This window comes from Cynocephalus volans, chromosome 7 (genome assembly GCF_027409185.1).
Source record: "Cynocephalus volans isolate mCynVol1 chromosome 7, mCynVol1.pri, whole genome shotgun sequence".
Classification (NCBI taxonomy): Eukaryota; Metazoa; Chordata; class Mammalia; order Dermoptera; family Cynocephalidae; genus Cynocephalus; species Cynocephalus volans.
The window spans coordinates 148,479,655-148,498,538 of NC_084466.1; the positions used below are offsets into that span (position 1 = coordinate 148,479,655).

Genomic DNA, 18,884 nt, shown 5'->3' on the forward strand with positions numbered 1-18,884 from the left:
AGTGAAAAGAAGAGAGAACAGTTATTCCCTAGAGAAACTAGAGGACAAAGGTGTAGGACTTTAAGACCAAAATACACGAGGTGGGGTGGAGGGTGAAACACCAGGCTGATGGATTAACTAGAAGTCAAACACAAAATAAGAAATGCTCAAACATCTAGCCCCACTCCTCTTTAATTCAAGAATGCCATCGGCCATTAGAAATACAAGGGTATTTCAAAAAATTCATGGAAAAATAAAATTAAAATATGAATATTTCCATGAACTTTTTTAAATACCCTTGTGGTGGATTGAATTATGTCCTCCCAAAACTCACCGAAGCTTGAACTGTGTCTCCCTAGTTTTATGTATTAGAAACTTGGCCCCCTCTGTGACTGTTAAGTGGGTGGGAAATCCTATTACGGAAATTGAAAGATGGAGCCTTGAAGAGGTGACTGGATTGTAAACCATACAGTAGTGAATGGATTAAAAATGGTAGTCAGGGGCGTGGTTCTGAGGGCTTTCAAAGAAAAGGAGAGTGCCTCCCTCTCTCTTGCTTCCTCTCGCCATGTGATCTGCTTGTACCCTCTGGTTGCCTACCGCTTTCCACCATGAGTAAAAGCAGTGTGAGGCACGTGCCAGATGCAGCTGTCCCATAATTGTAAGCCAAATAAACCTCTGTTCTTTATACATTACCCAGTCTCAGGTATTCTGTTATAGCAAAACAAAACAGACTAATACAATCTTCATACACTTTCCCTTCCATCGACCCACCCCTACCATTCTCTCAGAATGGAAGATCCTCCTCTAGAGAAACTGAAGAGTCCCAGGGAAAAGACATCCACATACTAATATTTGGCAGTTTAACAAAATATTAGCACTGCATCCAATTAGCCTAAAGTGAAGCCCAACATTTAAACTTGGCAAAGCCCCCTATAAACAAAAAACTACCAATTAGCCTTTTTCACTTTAAGATATGAACAGGTAGCTAAGGATCTCCAGATCTGCAGAAAGTCTCAGACATGAGATCAAAACAAACAAAAACTGTAAGGCTAAAGACAAAGATAATTCAGAGAATAGAAAAAAACTTCTCAAAAAAAAACAGATTACTATATCCTCAGAGAGATAAGAATTTAAAATGCTGTCATGTAAAAGAAGCAATCCACATGCTCTTAAAATTAAAAATACAGCCACTTTTAAAAATGCAATAGAAGGAAGAACATCACAGAACTCTCCCAGCATTATAAGAAAAAGAAAAATATATAAAAATAAATAAAATATAGCAAAACATAATTAATAGACTTAGAAAACCAAAACAGGAAATTCAACATTTGACTACCAATAATTGCGGAGAAAAGGGAGCGTACAGAAAATGTAAAGGGAAAGAAATATTGACACATTAATATAAGAAAATATTCCAGAAATTTTCAAGAGGAAAAAAATGTCACATACAAAAGAAAAAGAATTAAAATGGGTTTGGATTCCTATACCAGCCAGCCACCAAGGGGGGGAAAAAAAAGAATTAAAGTGGAACCTGACTTCACTGTAACATGCAAGCTTAAAGTCAGTGGAGCAACACTTTAAAAATTTCAAGGAAAAATTATTTTCAGTTAAGAATTCTATACCACTTTTTAAAACAGCATTTTTAGATACTGAAGACCTGAAACTTTATTATCTACATACTCTCTCAGAAAGCTACTAGAAGATGTGTTACAGACACACACACACACACACACACACACACATCAGAATTCACCAATAAAAAGGAAGACATAAAGGAGCAATCATTCCAACTTTCTGGGAAGTCTTTTGAGTGGCAACCAATTGGCCCTAGGGACTAAACATAAACAAGAGGACTAACAGCTTCATAGGCAAACCAAAACATTTTTTAAAAACCAAACTGATTTGCTTGTGCATTTCAAAAACACCAATGACAACTACATGGTGAATCTAATGAAGCTGTTGAAAAGTTCTGAGAATAAGTTCAAAAAAATTTATGCAATTACAAACAAGGCAACTAAAAGTTCTATGTGAAAGAAAATGTAATCTGAGTACATGTTTGGCGCTTCAGTGAATATTTACATAGCCATAATGTAAATATGACTTATTGATTAAACCAAAAATTGTGATATTAAAACAAGTGGAGAAGTGAGGTGGGTAGAAGTATAAAACTAAATCCTTATCTTAATAACAGAAAATCAACAGATAATATAAAAGTGATAAATTAAGCAGTAACAATATTAACAGATTGAAATGTAAAGATAAATACTAGAAGAAACAGCTAAATACATACTAGTCAAATGGTTGACTTTGGGTTACAGGTCCAGGAACAGGAAGGCATAGGGAAGAAAATCCCTGACTTCAGTGTGTCTTTTCACACAATGTTAGTTTTTAAATTATAAACCTTCATTATTTTAATAAGAACAAAGTTTTGTTGTTTTTTAAGTCCAAAGAGTTTGGTGAATCCCAGATCCTCAGAAATGGAAAAACAAATCTACTGAAATTAAATTTTTGTTTCAGGATTTCTAATATTCTAAGGCACAGAAAATTTTTAGAAAGCTAAGGATCTATCAACTGCCTCTGGACTTCTCTACCTGAATGTTCCATAGACTCCTTAAAGGAGGCAGTCAGACACACATACACACTCACACCTTTACTCCTTCCACATCTGGGTCAAAGGCAGTCATCTGAACCAGCAATCTTCAGTCTTCGTCTTCCCTCCCTAACCCCTTGATCTTGTAGACTGTAGTCCCTAAATATCTCCAAAATCTGACACTTCCTCCCTTCCAAAGCTTTATTTATTCAGGCCTTCATCTACTGTCTAGATTACAATAATTACAACCCCCTAACTAGTCTCTAGGCCTCCTTTCTCGCTCTCTAATCTAAATTAACACACTAAGACAAATTTTACCAAATTTTCCTTCACTACCTAGCCCTTTCTCTCTATCCAGGTTTAGTTTGTGCCACTCCCTCCTCACCCCCTGTGTTCCAGAAATAATTTCAACTCTGGGTCTTTGGCACAGGCTGCTCCACCTGCAAGGAAATCTCTTTGAGTCCAACTTTCCCCCACCCCCACCCTCCATCCTGCTGGCAAACTTCTATTCATTTTCATAAAGATTATCTCCCCTCTATGCTACCAAGTACATACATAACTTTATTATACCATTTAATCGTAATGTATCATAATTATCTGCCTCTCCATCACTCCCACATTAAACTGTGTCTCATTCATTACCAGAGGCTAAAATAATACCTTGGCATACAATAAATAAATACTTGTTGAATAAAATGCCATTCAGATGTCTAATCAGCACACCTGCAACTACACATTACAGATCTATGCAACTCTATATATAGAGAGGTTAGTAGCCAAATGTCTGTAAAAGTAGGAAGAAAAATAGAAGGCCAGTTTACACTACCAAGACATACTACAAAAGGATATCAACAATAAATTTTTATATAGTACTTAACAGTTTACAGTATGATTACATATGGTCTACAGCTTACAGTTACAGTTTACAGAGGAAGAAAACAGCATTCATTTTCTTTAGGGATTTGGGACTGGGCCTTACACAAACATTCGAATGGCTTTCTCTTACAGTTTCATCAGTGCCATTTTGTGCAGTACATATCAAAATTGCAATGCAAGGTCCCCAGTAAGATCTTAAAGTTCGGCTAATGGATCAGTATCACAGTGATGCTCACTGCACCACAACTTCACTAAGCTGGGAGACAAGAAGATACCCAACAACCACCACAGATGCTGCAAACAGTGCATATCTTAAGATCTGAATATATCCAGCTGATCCGCTTATAAAATAAACCCATGTGTAAATCATCAAGTCGAAGGTATACCTGTTTCCCAATGTTTATCGCAGCACTCTTTACAATAGCCAAGAGTTGGAACCAGCCCATTGGCCCATCATCAGATGAGTGGATACGGAAAATGTGGTACATCTACACAATGGAATACTACTCAGCTATAAAAACAAATGAAATACTGCCATTTGCAACAACATGGATGGACCTTGAGAGAATTATATTAAGTGAAACAAGTCAGGCACAGAAAGAGAAATACCACATGTTCTCACTTATTGGTGGGAGCTAAAAATTAATATATAAATTCACACAAACACACACACACACACACACAAACCGGGGGGGGGGGGGGAGAAGATATAACAACCACAATTATTTGAAGTTGATACGACAAGCAAACAGAAAGGACATTGTTGGGGGGGAGGGGGGGAGGGAGAAGGGAGGGAGGTTTTGGTGATGGGGAGCAATAATCAGCCACAATGTATATCGACAAAATAAAATTTAAAAAAATAATAATAATAATAAAAATAAATAAATAAATAAATAAATAAATAAATTTTAAAAAATAAAATAAAATAAAATAAACCCATGTGCAAACCGGCAGATAGGACCTGAACTATTAAAGGGAAACTTTATTTAGGATTTAATAAAATCGGTGAACACTTCTGAATCAGTTAATTTTTTTTAAATAGGAAGAAGAATTTTGCTAAGTTCAATTTCAAATACTGTGACGCTTTTGTTCATCTAGGGGAGAGAACCACTGGTGCATCAGGTTGCATTAGTAAGTGTCCTCAGATTCTGGCACATCATCAGTCTGCACAAGATTCCCCCATTCATTCACTGCCTTCTATCTTCATACCGCCAGCCCACATTTCCCCTCCCCAACACATTCAGGGAACCATTCTATTATGTTCCATGTATTTGGAATATGAGGAGATGTGGCATATGCTACATCTGAACAGAAGCTTTAAAAGCCATCATGTGTTTCTGTCCACTCTCTTCTCTTTGCCTCTGCCAAGAATGGCAGGATCCAGAAAAGACTTGCCTGCTCTCCAGAATGTGATGACGTACGAAGAGCCACTGCCAACTCTTAGCCACTAATGTAACATGAGCAAGAAACAAACATTTGTTGTCCTGTAAACTCCTGAGATTTGGTGGTTATTTTCACAGAAAACTCACCAATGCAGAATGGAAAACTAAATTAAATAATTACACTTTCTAAATTAGATTCCACCAATGAGATGAATTTGAGTGAGATTTGGAAAGCCAAATTAAGGCAAAGGACATATTATTGATGCTGGTAGTTATGGAAAGTAAAGCTAGAGATGTGAGAGTTTGTGACAGCCAAACTCCAAGTTCCGGTGTCTGGTCACCAACATCAGGGATGAAGGAGGCAGTTGTGATGATGTAAGAAGGCAGCAACGGCAGCAGCCTGCTCTCTGGAAGGCAGCTTTAGTGGAGAAGCCTTGCTGAAGATTTCTACATTTCCAACCTTTCCAATGGTTTACAAAGCACCTAGTTTCCAGTATTATATCCCTTCTTGCTTCGACATATGAAGAGCAGTTTCTTGTACTGACCTGTGACCTGTGACTGATAAAGTATTTGGTACTAGAGTAATCACAGGAAAACAGACTCTCAGAAGTTAGGAAGCTGGCTTTGGTTTTCTGATCTAGTTGATTGGAAACCATAATTCTAGCTGTACATGGCATAGAGTAGCAAAGAGTTAAATTATCACCTGTGGAATCTGGAATAAAGTTATTCTTGAAGGAAACACTGACAGACAGCTTTGGTAGTTATGATGGAAATGAGAAATACAAGGAATGTGGAGTGAGCTGTCTGATCTGACAATGGTGGAAAGCTTAAAGAAAATGATTAGCTCAATGAACAGAGGACCAAAGAGTATTCACAACTACCCTCAAAGAATCTCTTAATTCTTACAGACATCAGGTTGATATAGCCAAAAATCAGAAATAGAATGATCCTGAAGGTATAGAATTACCATATGAATTTAATTCAAAGCCTAGGCAGATCTCTTAATTAAATGTAAGGGTACTAACTGAGTGTGAAATAGCAGGTCCCTGAGACCCAAAATTGTACCAGTTAGAGTCTAATCAACCTGAGAACCCTGACCTCACAAAACTCACTAAACCTTCCTTGACTAGAAGCACTCCTCCTCCTTAAAATGAGACTAACTTTACTTGACCCTGCTATAATATTATCTGAAAACTCTCACAGGAGGTTCTCTCATGCCTTACCTCTAAATCAGCCCTTGCTGCTTCTAGACACCCCAACTAGAATCAGATTTCCCAGGGGAACAAGTTACCAAACCTACATGAACAGGAGATAGCTTACATTCCAAATGAACTATAGGACTTTAATACCTTATTACTGGCAGAAACCTGGAAATACATGTGGGAATGGATTCTAAGGGTGCTGAATAATGAATAAAGAAATAACCTTAGATAAGACAAGTTATCAACAGGAATGCGCTTACCAAATATTCTTTATTCACTGCCTTGGGTTGAATGTCCCCCCAAAATTTAATCCCCACTGTAATAGTTGAGGGTAGGAAATCCTATTATGATAACTGAAAGGTGGGACCTTGAACAGTTGATTAGATTGTAGGACCATGCCACAGTGAATGGATTAATAATGGTAGTCAGGAGCATGGTCCTGAGGGCTTTAAAAGAAGAGCACGAGAGGAACTGTTTCTCTTTCTGCTCCACCATTTTCAGTCATGTGTGACCCCTGCACTGCTGTAAAGCCCCCACCAAAGAAGACCCTCACCAGACATGTTCCCTGGACTTTGGACTTCCCAACCTCTAAACTGTAAGAAATACATTTCATTTTCTTATAAATTAAAAATAAATAAATAAAGGTAGCCAGAAAAAAATGAATATATTAAATAGAGAGAAACAAAGATAAGACTGTGCATTTGAGAAACGGAAATCACTCGGACTTTTCAACAATTACTCAACACTGGCTCTAAGCTGAAACTAACCCTCAGGGACCAGAATGTCACTGTGGTAAACCAGTCAGATGAGAAGCTTATGGACATTACGTGGCAAATGGTGTTTAGGTCTCAATCTATCTCACGGTGGTCCCACCCTATAATTTCCCCAGTTCCTAAACACACAGGAATCAGGGTTACCAGCGAAGGAAGGGCCAAGTGAAATCCCCTAGGTGTGCCCTTTCCTACCAAAATAATAAACCCAAAGCAACAGACAGCACATCATGGGAACTACAAAGAACTATACTTCAAACACTTGAAAGATACCATGATGATAAGTGTATGACAATCCGATTTTACTAACCCATTTGGCCAGAGCAGAGATCGGTCTTGGAGAATAACTGTGGATTACAGCAAATCAAATCGAGTGGTGACTCCAATTGTAGCTGCTGTTTCACATATGGTCTGTTCACTGGGACAAATCACCTTCCCTGGAACCTAGCATGTATCTGTAAAGCTAACAAATGCTTTTTTTTTTTTTTTTTTCCTCTTTTCCAAGAACAGAGACTAGCAGAAGCTGTTTTCTCCTTACAAGCCAGAGCATACCTCCACTGTCACAGCTCAGGGCTAGGTCAGTACTCCAGCTATCTTTCATTATCTGGACCACAGAGATTATGGGCATCTCAACATCTCACAAGTCCACTACATTGTTATCCCTTCCAGCAAGTATGCATTTTCCTACATTCTCATATCCCCACCTACACTTGGCACTCTCCACCCTTCTAATTTTTGTCAACCTAATAAGTGAAAAAAGATATTCCATTACTGTTTTAATTTGCATGTCTGATTATTAATAATTTCATCTCTTCTTATGCTTGTTAGGATTTCCAAAACTACTTATTATTATCTTTTGCCTGCCCTCTTATTATTGATGTACAGACTCTTGTCTAGTCAGATATTAATCTCTTAATTTTAAGCACTGTAAATATCTTCTCATTCTTTCATGTCTTTTGCTGAATGAAAACCCTTAATTTTTATATATTCAAAGTCATTAATTTCTCACCTGTATAAGGTTTTGAAGCTTTAAGAAGTCCTTCCCTGTCCACAGGGAAAGAACTTCTTCAACATTTTCTATTAACTTTATAGTATTTCTTTTCACACTTAAATCTTTAATTCATTTAGAGTCCATCTTGTTTATGATGTTGTTTTTCCTCCATGTAGTGAGCCACCTTCGCTAATAACATTCATGATGCCACCTTTATCTTAAGCTCGTGTGTGTGTGTGTGTGTGTGTGTGTGTGTATTTATATGAGTAAATCTCCGCCCTCCAATTTGTTCCCTTGTTCTGTTCTTTCACTTATACCAGTTTTTATTATTACAGCCTTGATATATTACCTTAACTTCTAAGGCAAGCCCCCTTCCCAAATCTTTAAGACTCATTTAGCTTTTCACAAACTTTATTCCACACACCATATAAATTTATTTTATTTTTTAGGCAGCTGGCTGGTGGGGGATCCGAACCTGTGACCTTGGTATTACAAGGCTGCACTCTAACCAACTGAGCTAAGCAGCCAGCCCCCATATAAATTTTAGATTTAGGTTATTGAGTTTATCAAACAAACCAAATGTCATTTCCATGACATTTAAATTGAATTTATAGATTAAAATGGAGAAAATTGACATTCCCATAATAATAAGTAATTTGATTCAAGAGAATGTAAAGTTGTACCACTTACATAGATCCTCTTCTACTTCCTTATCTAAGTTTTAAAGTTTTCTCCCTAAAGGTCTGTGTACTCTTGGGTTAAATCCTAGAGACTTTACAGTTTTGTTGCTATTATTACATACAATATTTACTTTTAATTACCTTTACTAGTTGTTTGTTGTTAGTTTAGTAAATGCTATTAATTTTTCAAAGTTGATCTTGAATCCAGCAACCCTGCTGAACTCTTACTAGTTATAATAGTTTCTCTCTTGACCCGAATGGTTCTTCTAAGCAGGTGATCAAATCATCTGCAAATAATGAGTTTCATCGCTTCCCTTCCAATCTTTATAACTTATTTTTTTTCCCCTTATAGTATTAGCCAGGAATTTTCATACCATGTTAAACAGTAATAGTGATAGGAGGCATCCTTATCTTGTTACCAGTCTTCAAGTGAATGTCTCTAAAAATTCTCCATTAAGTGTTATTATTTGCTGTAGGTTTCTGGTAATGAATTCTATCTAGTTATCTTGTACTCCAAGCTTACTAAGAGTCTTTATCATAAATAGGTGCTGGATTTTATCAAATGATTTTATGGCATCAATTAAGTTGACCATGATTTCTCTCCTTTAATCTATTAATGAGATCAATTACGTGAATAGATAAGTTTATGTTGAACCATGCCTACATTCCTAGGACAAACTCTATGGATCATGATTGTTTTAACATATTGTTGGATCTGATGAGCTAGTATTTTGTGTAGGGTTTTCATTTTTATGTTACTAAGTAAAATAGGGCTATAATTTTTTCTTCTTATATTGTCCTTACTTAGTTTTAGAATGAAGATTTCACTAATCTCATAAAATGAGCTTAGCTTTTTTCTTTTCCTATTTTCCAGATCAACTTGTAAAAAAGAATTAAGTATTATTTAGTGAGTTTGATGGAACTCATTTATAAAAGAATCCAGATCCAGAGTTTTTGAAAGGGGAAGTCTTTACCATTTCAGTTTATTAAATATTAGTCAGTTCAAGCTATATATTTCTTTGGATACCATTTTCCACAGTTAATAGTCTTCTAAGAATTATATATTTCATCTAGGCTTTCAAATTTATTAGCCTAAAGTCATTCATAATTTTTTTTTAAATCTGATTTATAGTTATTTTCCATTTCTCATTTATTTTGTTTGCATCTTTTTTTCTTGATCAATCTTATGAGAGGTCTGCCTAGCTCACTAATCTTTTCAAAGAACAATCATTTGGGTTTGGCAAAGCCTTCTTTTGTTCTCAGTTTCACTGATTTCTGCTCTTAACTTTATTCTGTTTTTGAACTCTCCAAATGAACTTTAAGCACTAAAGCCAGTTTCCTTAGCCTTTAGGCAAATCACCCTGCCACTTTGTACAAGATCTGGTTTCACAACATAGCCTTCAGCACACAAACTATACAATACAAACGTTATTCTCCTGTACGCATAATAGGAAATCATATACGAATCTTACCAACCACGCCCACATATCAACGTCTTCGACTAAAGCGGTATCTTGAAGGCAAACAAATAGACTGTGCGCTGTTCCCACAAAAATAAAGAATTTGTGTAAGGTTATGACTATATAACCGCATCAAGACAATACTTTCTCTGCACAGCTAATTCGGCAATTACTGGCAGAGCTTGATAAAATTAGTAACTAGAAATAAAATCTCCAGTTGCTTTAGCAGATGCCATTTAAAACTTGCAGTTAATAATAGGAGAGAAAAACCTGACTGTGATGGTCACATTCATTACCCCACCACCACCACCACCAAAAAAAAAAAAAGCTCAAAGCAAAGTACATTCTTTTCCTAGCTATGAAAGCATACATCCTGGTTGAGAACAGTTTCGGATTACAAAACAGATTTTGGTCTTAAATCTTTCTGCCTGCAATTGAGCATTCAGGCAAATCGATATCATAAAGTTCAACAGGCAACAGAATCTTGGGCTTGGGCACATGCTGAACGGCTTTTTATTATCAGTATAGACGCTGAAAAGTGATTTTATACATTATTAGCTTCAAAAAGGATGTCGCAGCTCCCACAGCACTGGGAAGCAACTCATACATGTCCCTAGCAGGATGCAAAGGTGTACATATAAGGAAAAGAACAAGGTGTAAGATACAGGTCAACTTTCAAATTCCTGCCTTGTTTAACGAAGACTAGCTAAAAGCACAAGAACACAAACAGCCACATTTCTTTTCTCTCCGGCTGCAAAAAGGACTCAAGGCCTCTCCGTAACGAAACTCCCAGGCAGCCTTAATTTTCCCCTCACCTTTGAGGGTGAAACTTTAAGCGGGGACGAGTGAGCAAAGAGCTTCCTAATGCTGACAGATAGCCAGTGGTGATAAGGGTTGCGTCTGTCGAACTTGGGGCTGCTTCTCTAGGCCAGGTAATACAAGAAGCCAGGGCCGCTCAAGCGCTGGCCGCAGACACCGAACGAGTGGGGAGGAGGAGGGGGAGGGGGGAGAGACCCGGGCCGGAGACAAAGGAAGCGGGGCTGCTCCAAGAGGGGGTGGATTCGGCGTCCGGATGGGGAGGAGAAAAGCCGGACTCACAGAACTTGGAGGTGGAGGTGTTGATGTTGATGGTGGAGCTGGCAGTGGGGGCAGGGGCCGCCTTGGCCACGGCGGCGGCCGCGTCGCAGCTCTTCAGCATCATGATCACCCCATTGGCCTCCGGCGGCGGCGGCGGCCCCATCGGGAGCCCCTCCTTGGGGCCTTTCCTGTCCACAGGGACGGCGGGCACCGCCAGCAGCTGACCCCCCGGAGGCTCTCGGGCAGGGGCTGGCATCGACGGCGGCGGCGGGGGTGGCGGGGGCTGCCGGAAGCCGTCCACCGCGGCCTCCCAGTTGTTGTGGTTCTGGTCGTCCATCATCGCCTCGTAGCTGCCCCCCTCTTCCTCTTCCATGCTCTCCTCCATCCTGCGGGCCCCGGCACCCGCCCGCCTCACAGGCACCTGCCGCCCGTCTCAACCCCGGGCCAGGGGCACCGCTGCCTCCTCGAGCTCACATCGCCGCGGGCCGAGACGGGCGAGGCAGAGAGGGCAGCGACGCGCCGGGCCTCGAGTTCTCCGCAGGGCCGACTCTCTCAGAGACACGGCCGGCCGACGGCGGTGGGCGATCCGGGGCTCTAGTCTGGGAGAGGCAGCCGTAAAGCGCCGGCGCCCCTCACGACATTTTACTGCAGCTTCCAACGGACAGTTGGAAAGGGCCGCTGGGGGAGCGCCCAGGAGGGCACGTGGCGAAAGGGACCAGTCGCAGGAAAGCAGAGCGGAAAGAGGCGGGAGTTGTGAGTTACCCCCACGCAGTAGTGCGGCAGAGGCTCGGCGGGCCGGGCGCTGAGAGGGGTGGGGCGTCGGCACCGCCCCCGGCCCGGCCTCAAGTGTAAGGGAGTTTGGCGTGCGCACGCGCGTTCTCAGGCTGGTTACCAGGACGACCAGGAACCCTGCTGGCCCTGGGCTATGCGCCCGAATCCCGGCAGGCGGTCGATGTGGCGCTGGCCGGGCTTTCAGTGGTGTTTTTCTCGCGCTCGCCTTGTGTCCAGGGCCTTCGCACCTCCGCGAGTTTCGCAGTCCCGGCTTTTGCTTGGGACCGAGCTACGGCGCCACAGGAGGCCCCGGGTCGCAGATTCTGAACGGGTGGGACCGCCCTGAGCTGCCCTTACTCAGACTGCTCGTGGGCACCAGCTTCAGCACTTGCGACCCAGACCGTCCAAACCGAAAATAAGAACAAGGTGGCGGAAAAAACTAAATGCGTTTGAGATGTTTATGGATGTGTTTAAAGTTCCTTGACTCCTCTGTACACTGAGGCCAGAAGTCCAACTTCTAAAAAAAATGCAGAGGCTCCTGCACTGTTTCACAAATCTGACTACAAATTGGAGGTTGTGTCAGAGGCCTGAGGGCTGCGGAAGAAAATTATGTAATTTATAATTTCTTTTATTCCTCAGAGTAAATTTGTAGTCTCAAGTGACAGCAATGGTAGTAGTATATTATGTGAGAGTATATTCTATAATTGTTTATTGTGGAGCTCATTTTAGCTACCGGCCGTAGGATATTGTCTAGAAGAACCATCTATTTCATTTGTTAGCTGATGATGAATCTTTATTTCCACAAGATATATAATTAGTGTGAAGAATCACTTTAGCCACTGAGAAAGTTACCTCTGACCTACTTAGTATCCACATTTGTTTCAGCTTCTCTACATATACTTTCCTGATATATTCTGCACTATATTTAATGGAATATTTTTACCAATCATTTGGAATGATTTAATTACAGACAATGCTGCCTCAGAATTATCAATGACATATTTTTTGAATGGGCACACATTTTTAATTCTTTGGCCCTGGGGTTTTTGGGGATGCAAAAAATTCTTTTCTAGGTAAAAGAGAAATGAGTGAAATGCTGAAAGGAAAAACATGCACATAACCTTAGAATTCCATGCCCAGCAAAAGAAAGATGGAGGAAAAAAACACAAATTATATATTTTTCAGACAAACTGATAGTTTTTGAGATAGGAAGTGATCAGTTTCCCTGGGCTGCCATTACAGGACATGCTTCTGGGTTTCAAGACATGCTTCAAGATCTCCGGCCCCTCCTCTAGGCCCTTGCTTAGAGGGAAGTTATTGTTGCTAGTTAGACCTATTTTTTGCCACCAACTTGGGGAAAATGAGACCATAAGGGGTGGGCTTATGCAAATACAGTGGCTGGGCATGTTCGGTAGAGAAGAATTTTATAACCCTGGTAGCTGAATGACCTTCCATTCGGCATGCTAAAGAGCACAGAATGTTCTTGAATATGCCTGGGGCATGTGGCAGGATTTGACCAGTGAACAGCTCCAAAAGGGAACCAACTGAGCACGTGCAAGACTATGTTACATAACTGGGAACCACCCCCTTAATTGAATGTTCATTAGATAGCAAAACCCTAAAAGCCAAATCCCAGCAGAAGGCAGGTGGTTGCTCACTCTCCTGAAGGCAACCTGCACTCCTTCTGTGTAGTATTTTTTTCTTTCTGTATTGAACTTACTCTCAGCAAGCAGCTGCTCAACCTCTTGAGCCAGCCTGCACTCTGTACTGAAATTTAAGTAGGAATTTCTTACTTTTGTATTAAACATGGTGTGGACCTTGCTCTATCTCTGGAGCTATGCCACACTCTCTCTCTGAAATCTTTATCTCTTACTTGTTTTATTAAACATGTTCTCATTTTCTACTATGAGTCTGCTCTTGAATTCTTTGCTGTGGAGACATCAAGAACCTGGTAAGAGGACGGGGTGGGTTGAGGTCCCCCGGACCCTACCTCCAACATCAGTTTGCCATCAGCAGACTCTTTCTAAGTAGTGTGTGCAAGTGGAAATAAAGAAGGATCTCTACCTAATAAAAGACCCAGTATACAGGGAAGATGCAAGAGTCATAAATATATCTCTAATAAGTTGGCCACAATATATTAAGCAAAAATTAACAGAAGTACAAGAAGAAAGAGAAATCTACCATCAGAGTAGGTGATTTTTTTTTTACATAACTCTCCATAGTTTGCGGTGGGTTGAATTTGGCCCCCAAAAAGATACGTCCATGTCCTAATCCCTGAAACCAGTGAATGTGACCCTGTTTGGAAAAAGGGTCTTTGTAGATGTAATTAAATTAAAGATCTTGAGATGGGGAGATCATCCTGGATTGTCCAAGTGGGCTGTAAATCCAATGCCAAGTGTCCTTATAAGAGAAAGGCAGAGGGAAATTTGAGACAGACTGAAGAGAAGACACAGAAAAGAAGAAGAGGTAATGTGATCACAAAAACAGAGATTGGAGTGATGTGACCACAAGTAAAGGAATGCCAACAGCCACCCAAAGCTGGAAGAGGCAAAGAATGGATTCTCCTCTAGAGCCTACAGAGGGACTGCAACCCTCCTAACACCTTGATTTCAGACTTGTAGCTTCCAAAACTGTGAGAGTGTACATTCCTGTTGTTTTAAGCCACCCATTTGTGGTAATTTGACAGCAGCCACAGGAAACTAATACATAAATTAAGGGGACCAAAAAATCTTTAAGGAACTGGAAGAGTTGAATAACACAATTACCAAGCTTAATCTAATAAATATGTGTAGAACATTGCCTCAACAAATGCAGAATACACATTCCTTTCAAGAATATGTGAAACATTTACATAAAATGAACATATTGTGTCATAAAGCAAGTCTCTCTACATATCTAAGAATTGGCATCATAGCAACCACATTCTCTGACCACTATATAGTTAAGTTAGAAATCAGTAACCAAAAGGGAACTAGTAAGTCCCCATATTTATACTATTCCAGTCAACTCATGAATCAGGAAATCATAATGGAAATTAGAAAACATTTAGAACTGAAGGGACTGGTACTATCATAGCAATACAACGTCCATCCTAATAAGGCCATGTTCCAGGGGGTTTTACTCAACACACCAGTGAATACTGAACCCTTCTCATGTGTACTGTCAGAATTATCAATATACGACATTAATTTTTGCTGTAATTAGTTAAACACCCCATTATGACAAAATCTAACGACAGTTGGAGCAAAACAGTTTCTAACAGGGTACAACTTGCCATAAATAAGAAACATCACCTACTGTAGAGAAACCAAATGAACATATTGATAACTGGTTGACTTTATAGGCATTATCAGACATTGTATTACACTTTAAGGCATATTATACTGTAATAGTTATTAAGGTAAAATCTTTGATAATTTGTTCTGGGATGTGGAAATGGGGTATAACATTATTAGCAACACTGACCCAACAGTGGACAAAAGTTAATAATTACCACAACTTTCCATAGTCACAGATATTTATCTATTTGTTTGGATTTTTTGGTTTATTTGTTTCTATTTCCCACTAGGCAGTCAGCTTCATTAAAGTACGATAAATGTACAGTCATCCCTTGGTATCCTCGGGGGATTGGTTCCAGGCCCCACCACCATACCAAAATCCAAGGATGCTCAAGTCCTGTATATAAAATGGTGTAGTATTTGCATTTAACCTATACACATCCTTCTGTATACTTTAAATCATCTCTAGATTATGTACTTATAATACCTACTACCATGTAAATGATATGTAAATAGTTGTTATTCTGTATTTTTTATTCGTATTTTTTTATTGTTGTATTATTTTTTATTGTTTTTGTTTGCCAAGGATGCAGAAACCACAGATACAGAGGGTTGACTGTATATGTAAAATATATATGTAAGTTTGCATACATAGATATCTAATTCAAAAAACATCAATAGCAGTTATCTAGGGATTATAAAATTATAGATGGTTTTAATCTTCTTTATATCTTTCAGTGTTTTCTTTATTCTCTACAATGAGCATGTATTATATTAGGTCGTATGAGAACCCTTTTCGGCCGCGCCCCATCACGATGCTGGCTACCCTTCTCTTCCGCCTTTTTCCTTCCCACCGGCGCCATAATACCTTCCCGCCGGCGCGAATTGCGCGCCAATCAGCACAGGCTCCCTGCTCCTGGCCCCTTAGCAACATAATCCATCCAATCCCCAAACGCCCCGTGTCCCCTGTATACCTATCAACCTTCTTCTAACCCTATAAAACAGATGTACTCGCTAAATAAAGCAGAACTTCTCCGGTGAGCTGCCTTGCATTTGTGCCTCATCCTTTCATTGGTGCCGAAACCCGGGAGGCAGGATTGTCCACTGTGGACCCCGTCTCTGTCTCAACCAAGGCGGCTCGCCCTCGTCCACCTTTACAGGTGCTGGCTCTTTGTACTCACAAACCGCTTCCACCCTTGGGTAAGTCTCCCTTATAGGGCTGCCACCCTCCTCGGGGCTACAGCGGAGCAGTTATCGACCAACAAGGCTCCGACACCCTTAAGAGATGTAAAGTTACACCCCATTAAGACCTTTACGACACCCTTAAGAGATGTAAAGTTACACCCCATTAAGACCTTTACGTCGTGGCGGACCCTCCGGCTAGCCACTCCCTTCTCCCCAGGAGCCTTTAAGCGTGAGGGTTCAGGGTGGAGGCTCCTTTCTGCTTCTCTCTCTCTCTCTCTCTGGATGCTAAAACGGGTTCCAAAAATCCTAGTACTAGGTTCCTCATGGCCTCTGGCACTGTGCCTCCTGGGAGCTTGAAGTGTGGGTGACAACCCTCACTCTCCTCCTAATCCAGTTCCTATAGAACCTCCGTGGCTCACAAACTCCTCGGGAGATGCCTCCTAGATTTTGCTGACCCACTTCCAGTCTGGGGATTCATTTCCTCGTTTTCTCTTTTTCTCTTCCTCTTGATTTCCTTATCTCTGTCCACTTCACAATGGGAGCCTCCTCATCCCTTCCGGAAACCTTGCCCCTCGAATGCTTACTCAGAAACCTTACTGTACTCTCCCTTACACCAGATATTAAGCCAAAGCTCTTGATCAGATTTTGCACTCAAGATTGGCCACAGTACCCCCTGGACAATCAAAACCATTGGCCTTTTGAGGGATCCCTAGACCCAAACCTCCTTCGTGACCTTTTTAACTATTGCCAGTGCCTCAAAAAGTGGAAGGAGATCCCCTGTGTCGAGGCCTTTCACCTCCTCAGACAAAATCCCCATCTTTGTTCTTCATGCTCTCCCTCCCAAGTCCTCCTGGCCTGTAAGTCTCCACCCCTTCTTGACCCTCCTACTTTCGATCCTGCGGACGAACCACCCACATACTACCTGCCTCCCTCCGCTCCCACTTCCCCCTCCACTCCAATTCCACAGCTGCCCCCCGTTTCCCCTCCTCCTGCAAAACCTTTTAGTCCTCCATGGACTAGATCACAGGGGCTCCCTCTGGTCCCTCCCACTATTGCACCGCTTCAAGAGGTGGCTGGCCCAGAAGGGGTAATCAGAGTTCATGTACCTTTTTCCATCTCTGATCTCACACAATTAAAGAAGAAACTGGGCTCCTTTACCACTGACCCCACCACCTATGTTAGGGAGTTTCAGTGGATCCTGCAGGCTTACAGTCTCACACGCCATGACATATACATGTTGATAGCTAACACTCTCCTTCCTGAGGCGCGAAGGCGTGTATAGGAATTGGCCCGAGCCCATGCAGACGAAACACACAGGACTAATCCTAACCACCCTACAGGTCCCAATGCAGTTCCAGAACAGGATCCCCAATGGGATTATAACACCTCTATTGGCATAAACTCCCGTGATGTTTTTGCTTCCTGCCTTGTAGCTGGCCTCAAATGGGCTGCTCGAAAAGTTGTAAATTTCCAAAAGGTGCAGGAAGTAATACAAAAAAAGGAAGAAACCCCTTCCGAATTTTTAGACAGGTTAACCAAGGCCCTTCAACAATATACCAATCTAGACCCAGAAACCCCAGATGGTTGTCATGTTTTAATGACCTATTTCCTAGCCCAGAGCTACCCTGACATTAGGGCTAAATTTAAAAAGCTAGAGCAGGGGCCCGCTACTCCTCAGACTGAAATTCTTACGGTGGCTTTTAAGGTTTTTCATAATAGAGAGGAGGAAAAGGAACGCCGCAAGCAGAGAGCTGATCAGGCAAATTTTCAGATGCTTGCACAAATAATCCAAGGACAGCCGCAACCCAGGCGCCCACAAACCCATAAGCCGCCCCCTGGAACCTGCTTTAAATGTGGAAAAGAGGGACATTAGGCAAAAGCCTGCCCCTCTCCTCGGCCTCCAACCACTCCCTGTCCCAAAAGCCACAAAAGGGGCCATTGGGGATCTGGTTGCCCTGCCACCCGAAGGGGAGAGGGGCCAATCACCCCACAATCTAAGCCCGACCTGTTGGGACTAGCAGGAGAAGATTGATGGGGCCTTGGGTCTCTGTTCCCGACCATGACCATCACGACACAGGAACTCAGGGCTTGTGGTGGATGGGCGCCCCATTTCCTTCCTCTTAGACACCGGAGCCACTTTTTCGGTCCTGAGGGAGTTCTGGGGCCCAACTACACCTTCCACCTCTCCTATTGTTGGGGTGGGAGGTAAACAGATTTTCCCTTGTAAACCCCCCCCCCATTAACATGCACCATGCAAGATGTTTCCACACCCTTCTCACACTCCTTCTCTCCCTTCTCAGGGTTACGACCAGCATCACCTCCCATGCCTCGCCTACCACACAGTTTTTTATAGCACTCCTGGCCGACGACTCGGACTCATGGCCTCCTTTTCCAACATTAACTGAGCCTGTCAACACAGTTGTCTGGGACACGTCAAGCCCCTCCACTGCAAAGTGTTCTCCAATACACATTAGGCTTAAGGACCCCACTAAGTTTATATGCCAGGCCCAGTATCCTCTGACCACCACAGCCCTTCTTGGCCTTTGCCCCATCATTCAGGATTTACAAAAAAAGGGCCATCTCCGGCCCACTCACTCGCCTTTCAACACCCCTATACTAGCTGTAAAAAAAACCTAACGGGAC

The 18,884-nt window shown here is 41.5% G+C and overlaps 1 protein-coding gene across 1 annotated transcript in view; it reads right to left on the reverse strand.

Annotated features, from left to right (window-relative positions):
- The window catches only part of CACUL1 (CDK2 associated cullin domain 1), a 67,830-nt gene extending 56,197 nt beyond the window's left edge, over positions 1-11,633 (reverse strand). Inside the window, exon 1 of the mRNA XM_063102489.1 lies at positions 11,029-11,633. Coding sequence (XP_062958559.1) covers positions 11,029-11,392 — 364 coding nt within the window. The 5' untranslated portion in view covers positions 11,393-11,633. The remainder of the gene's footprint in view (positions 1-11,028) is intronic.
- Between the last annotated feature and the right edge of the window lie 7,251 nt (positions 11,634-18,884).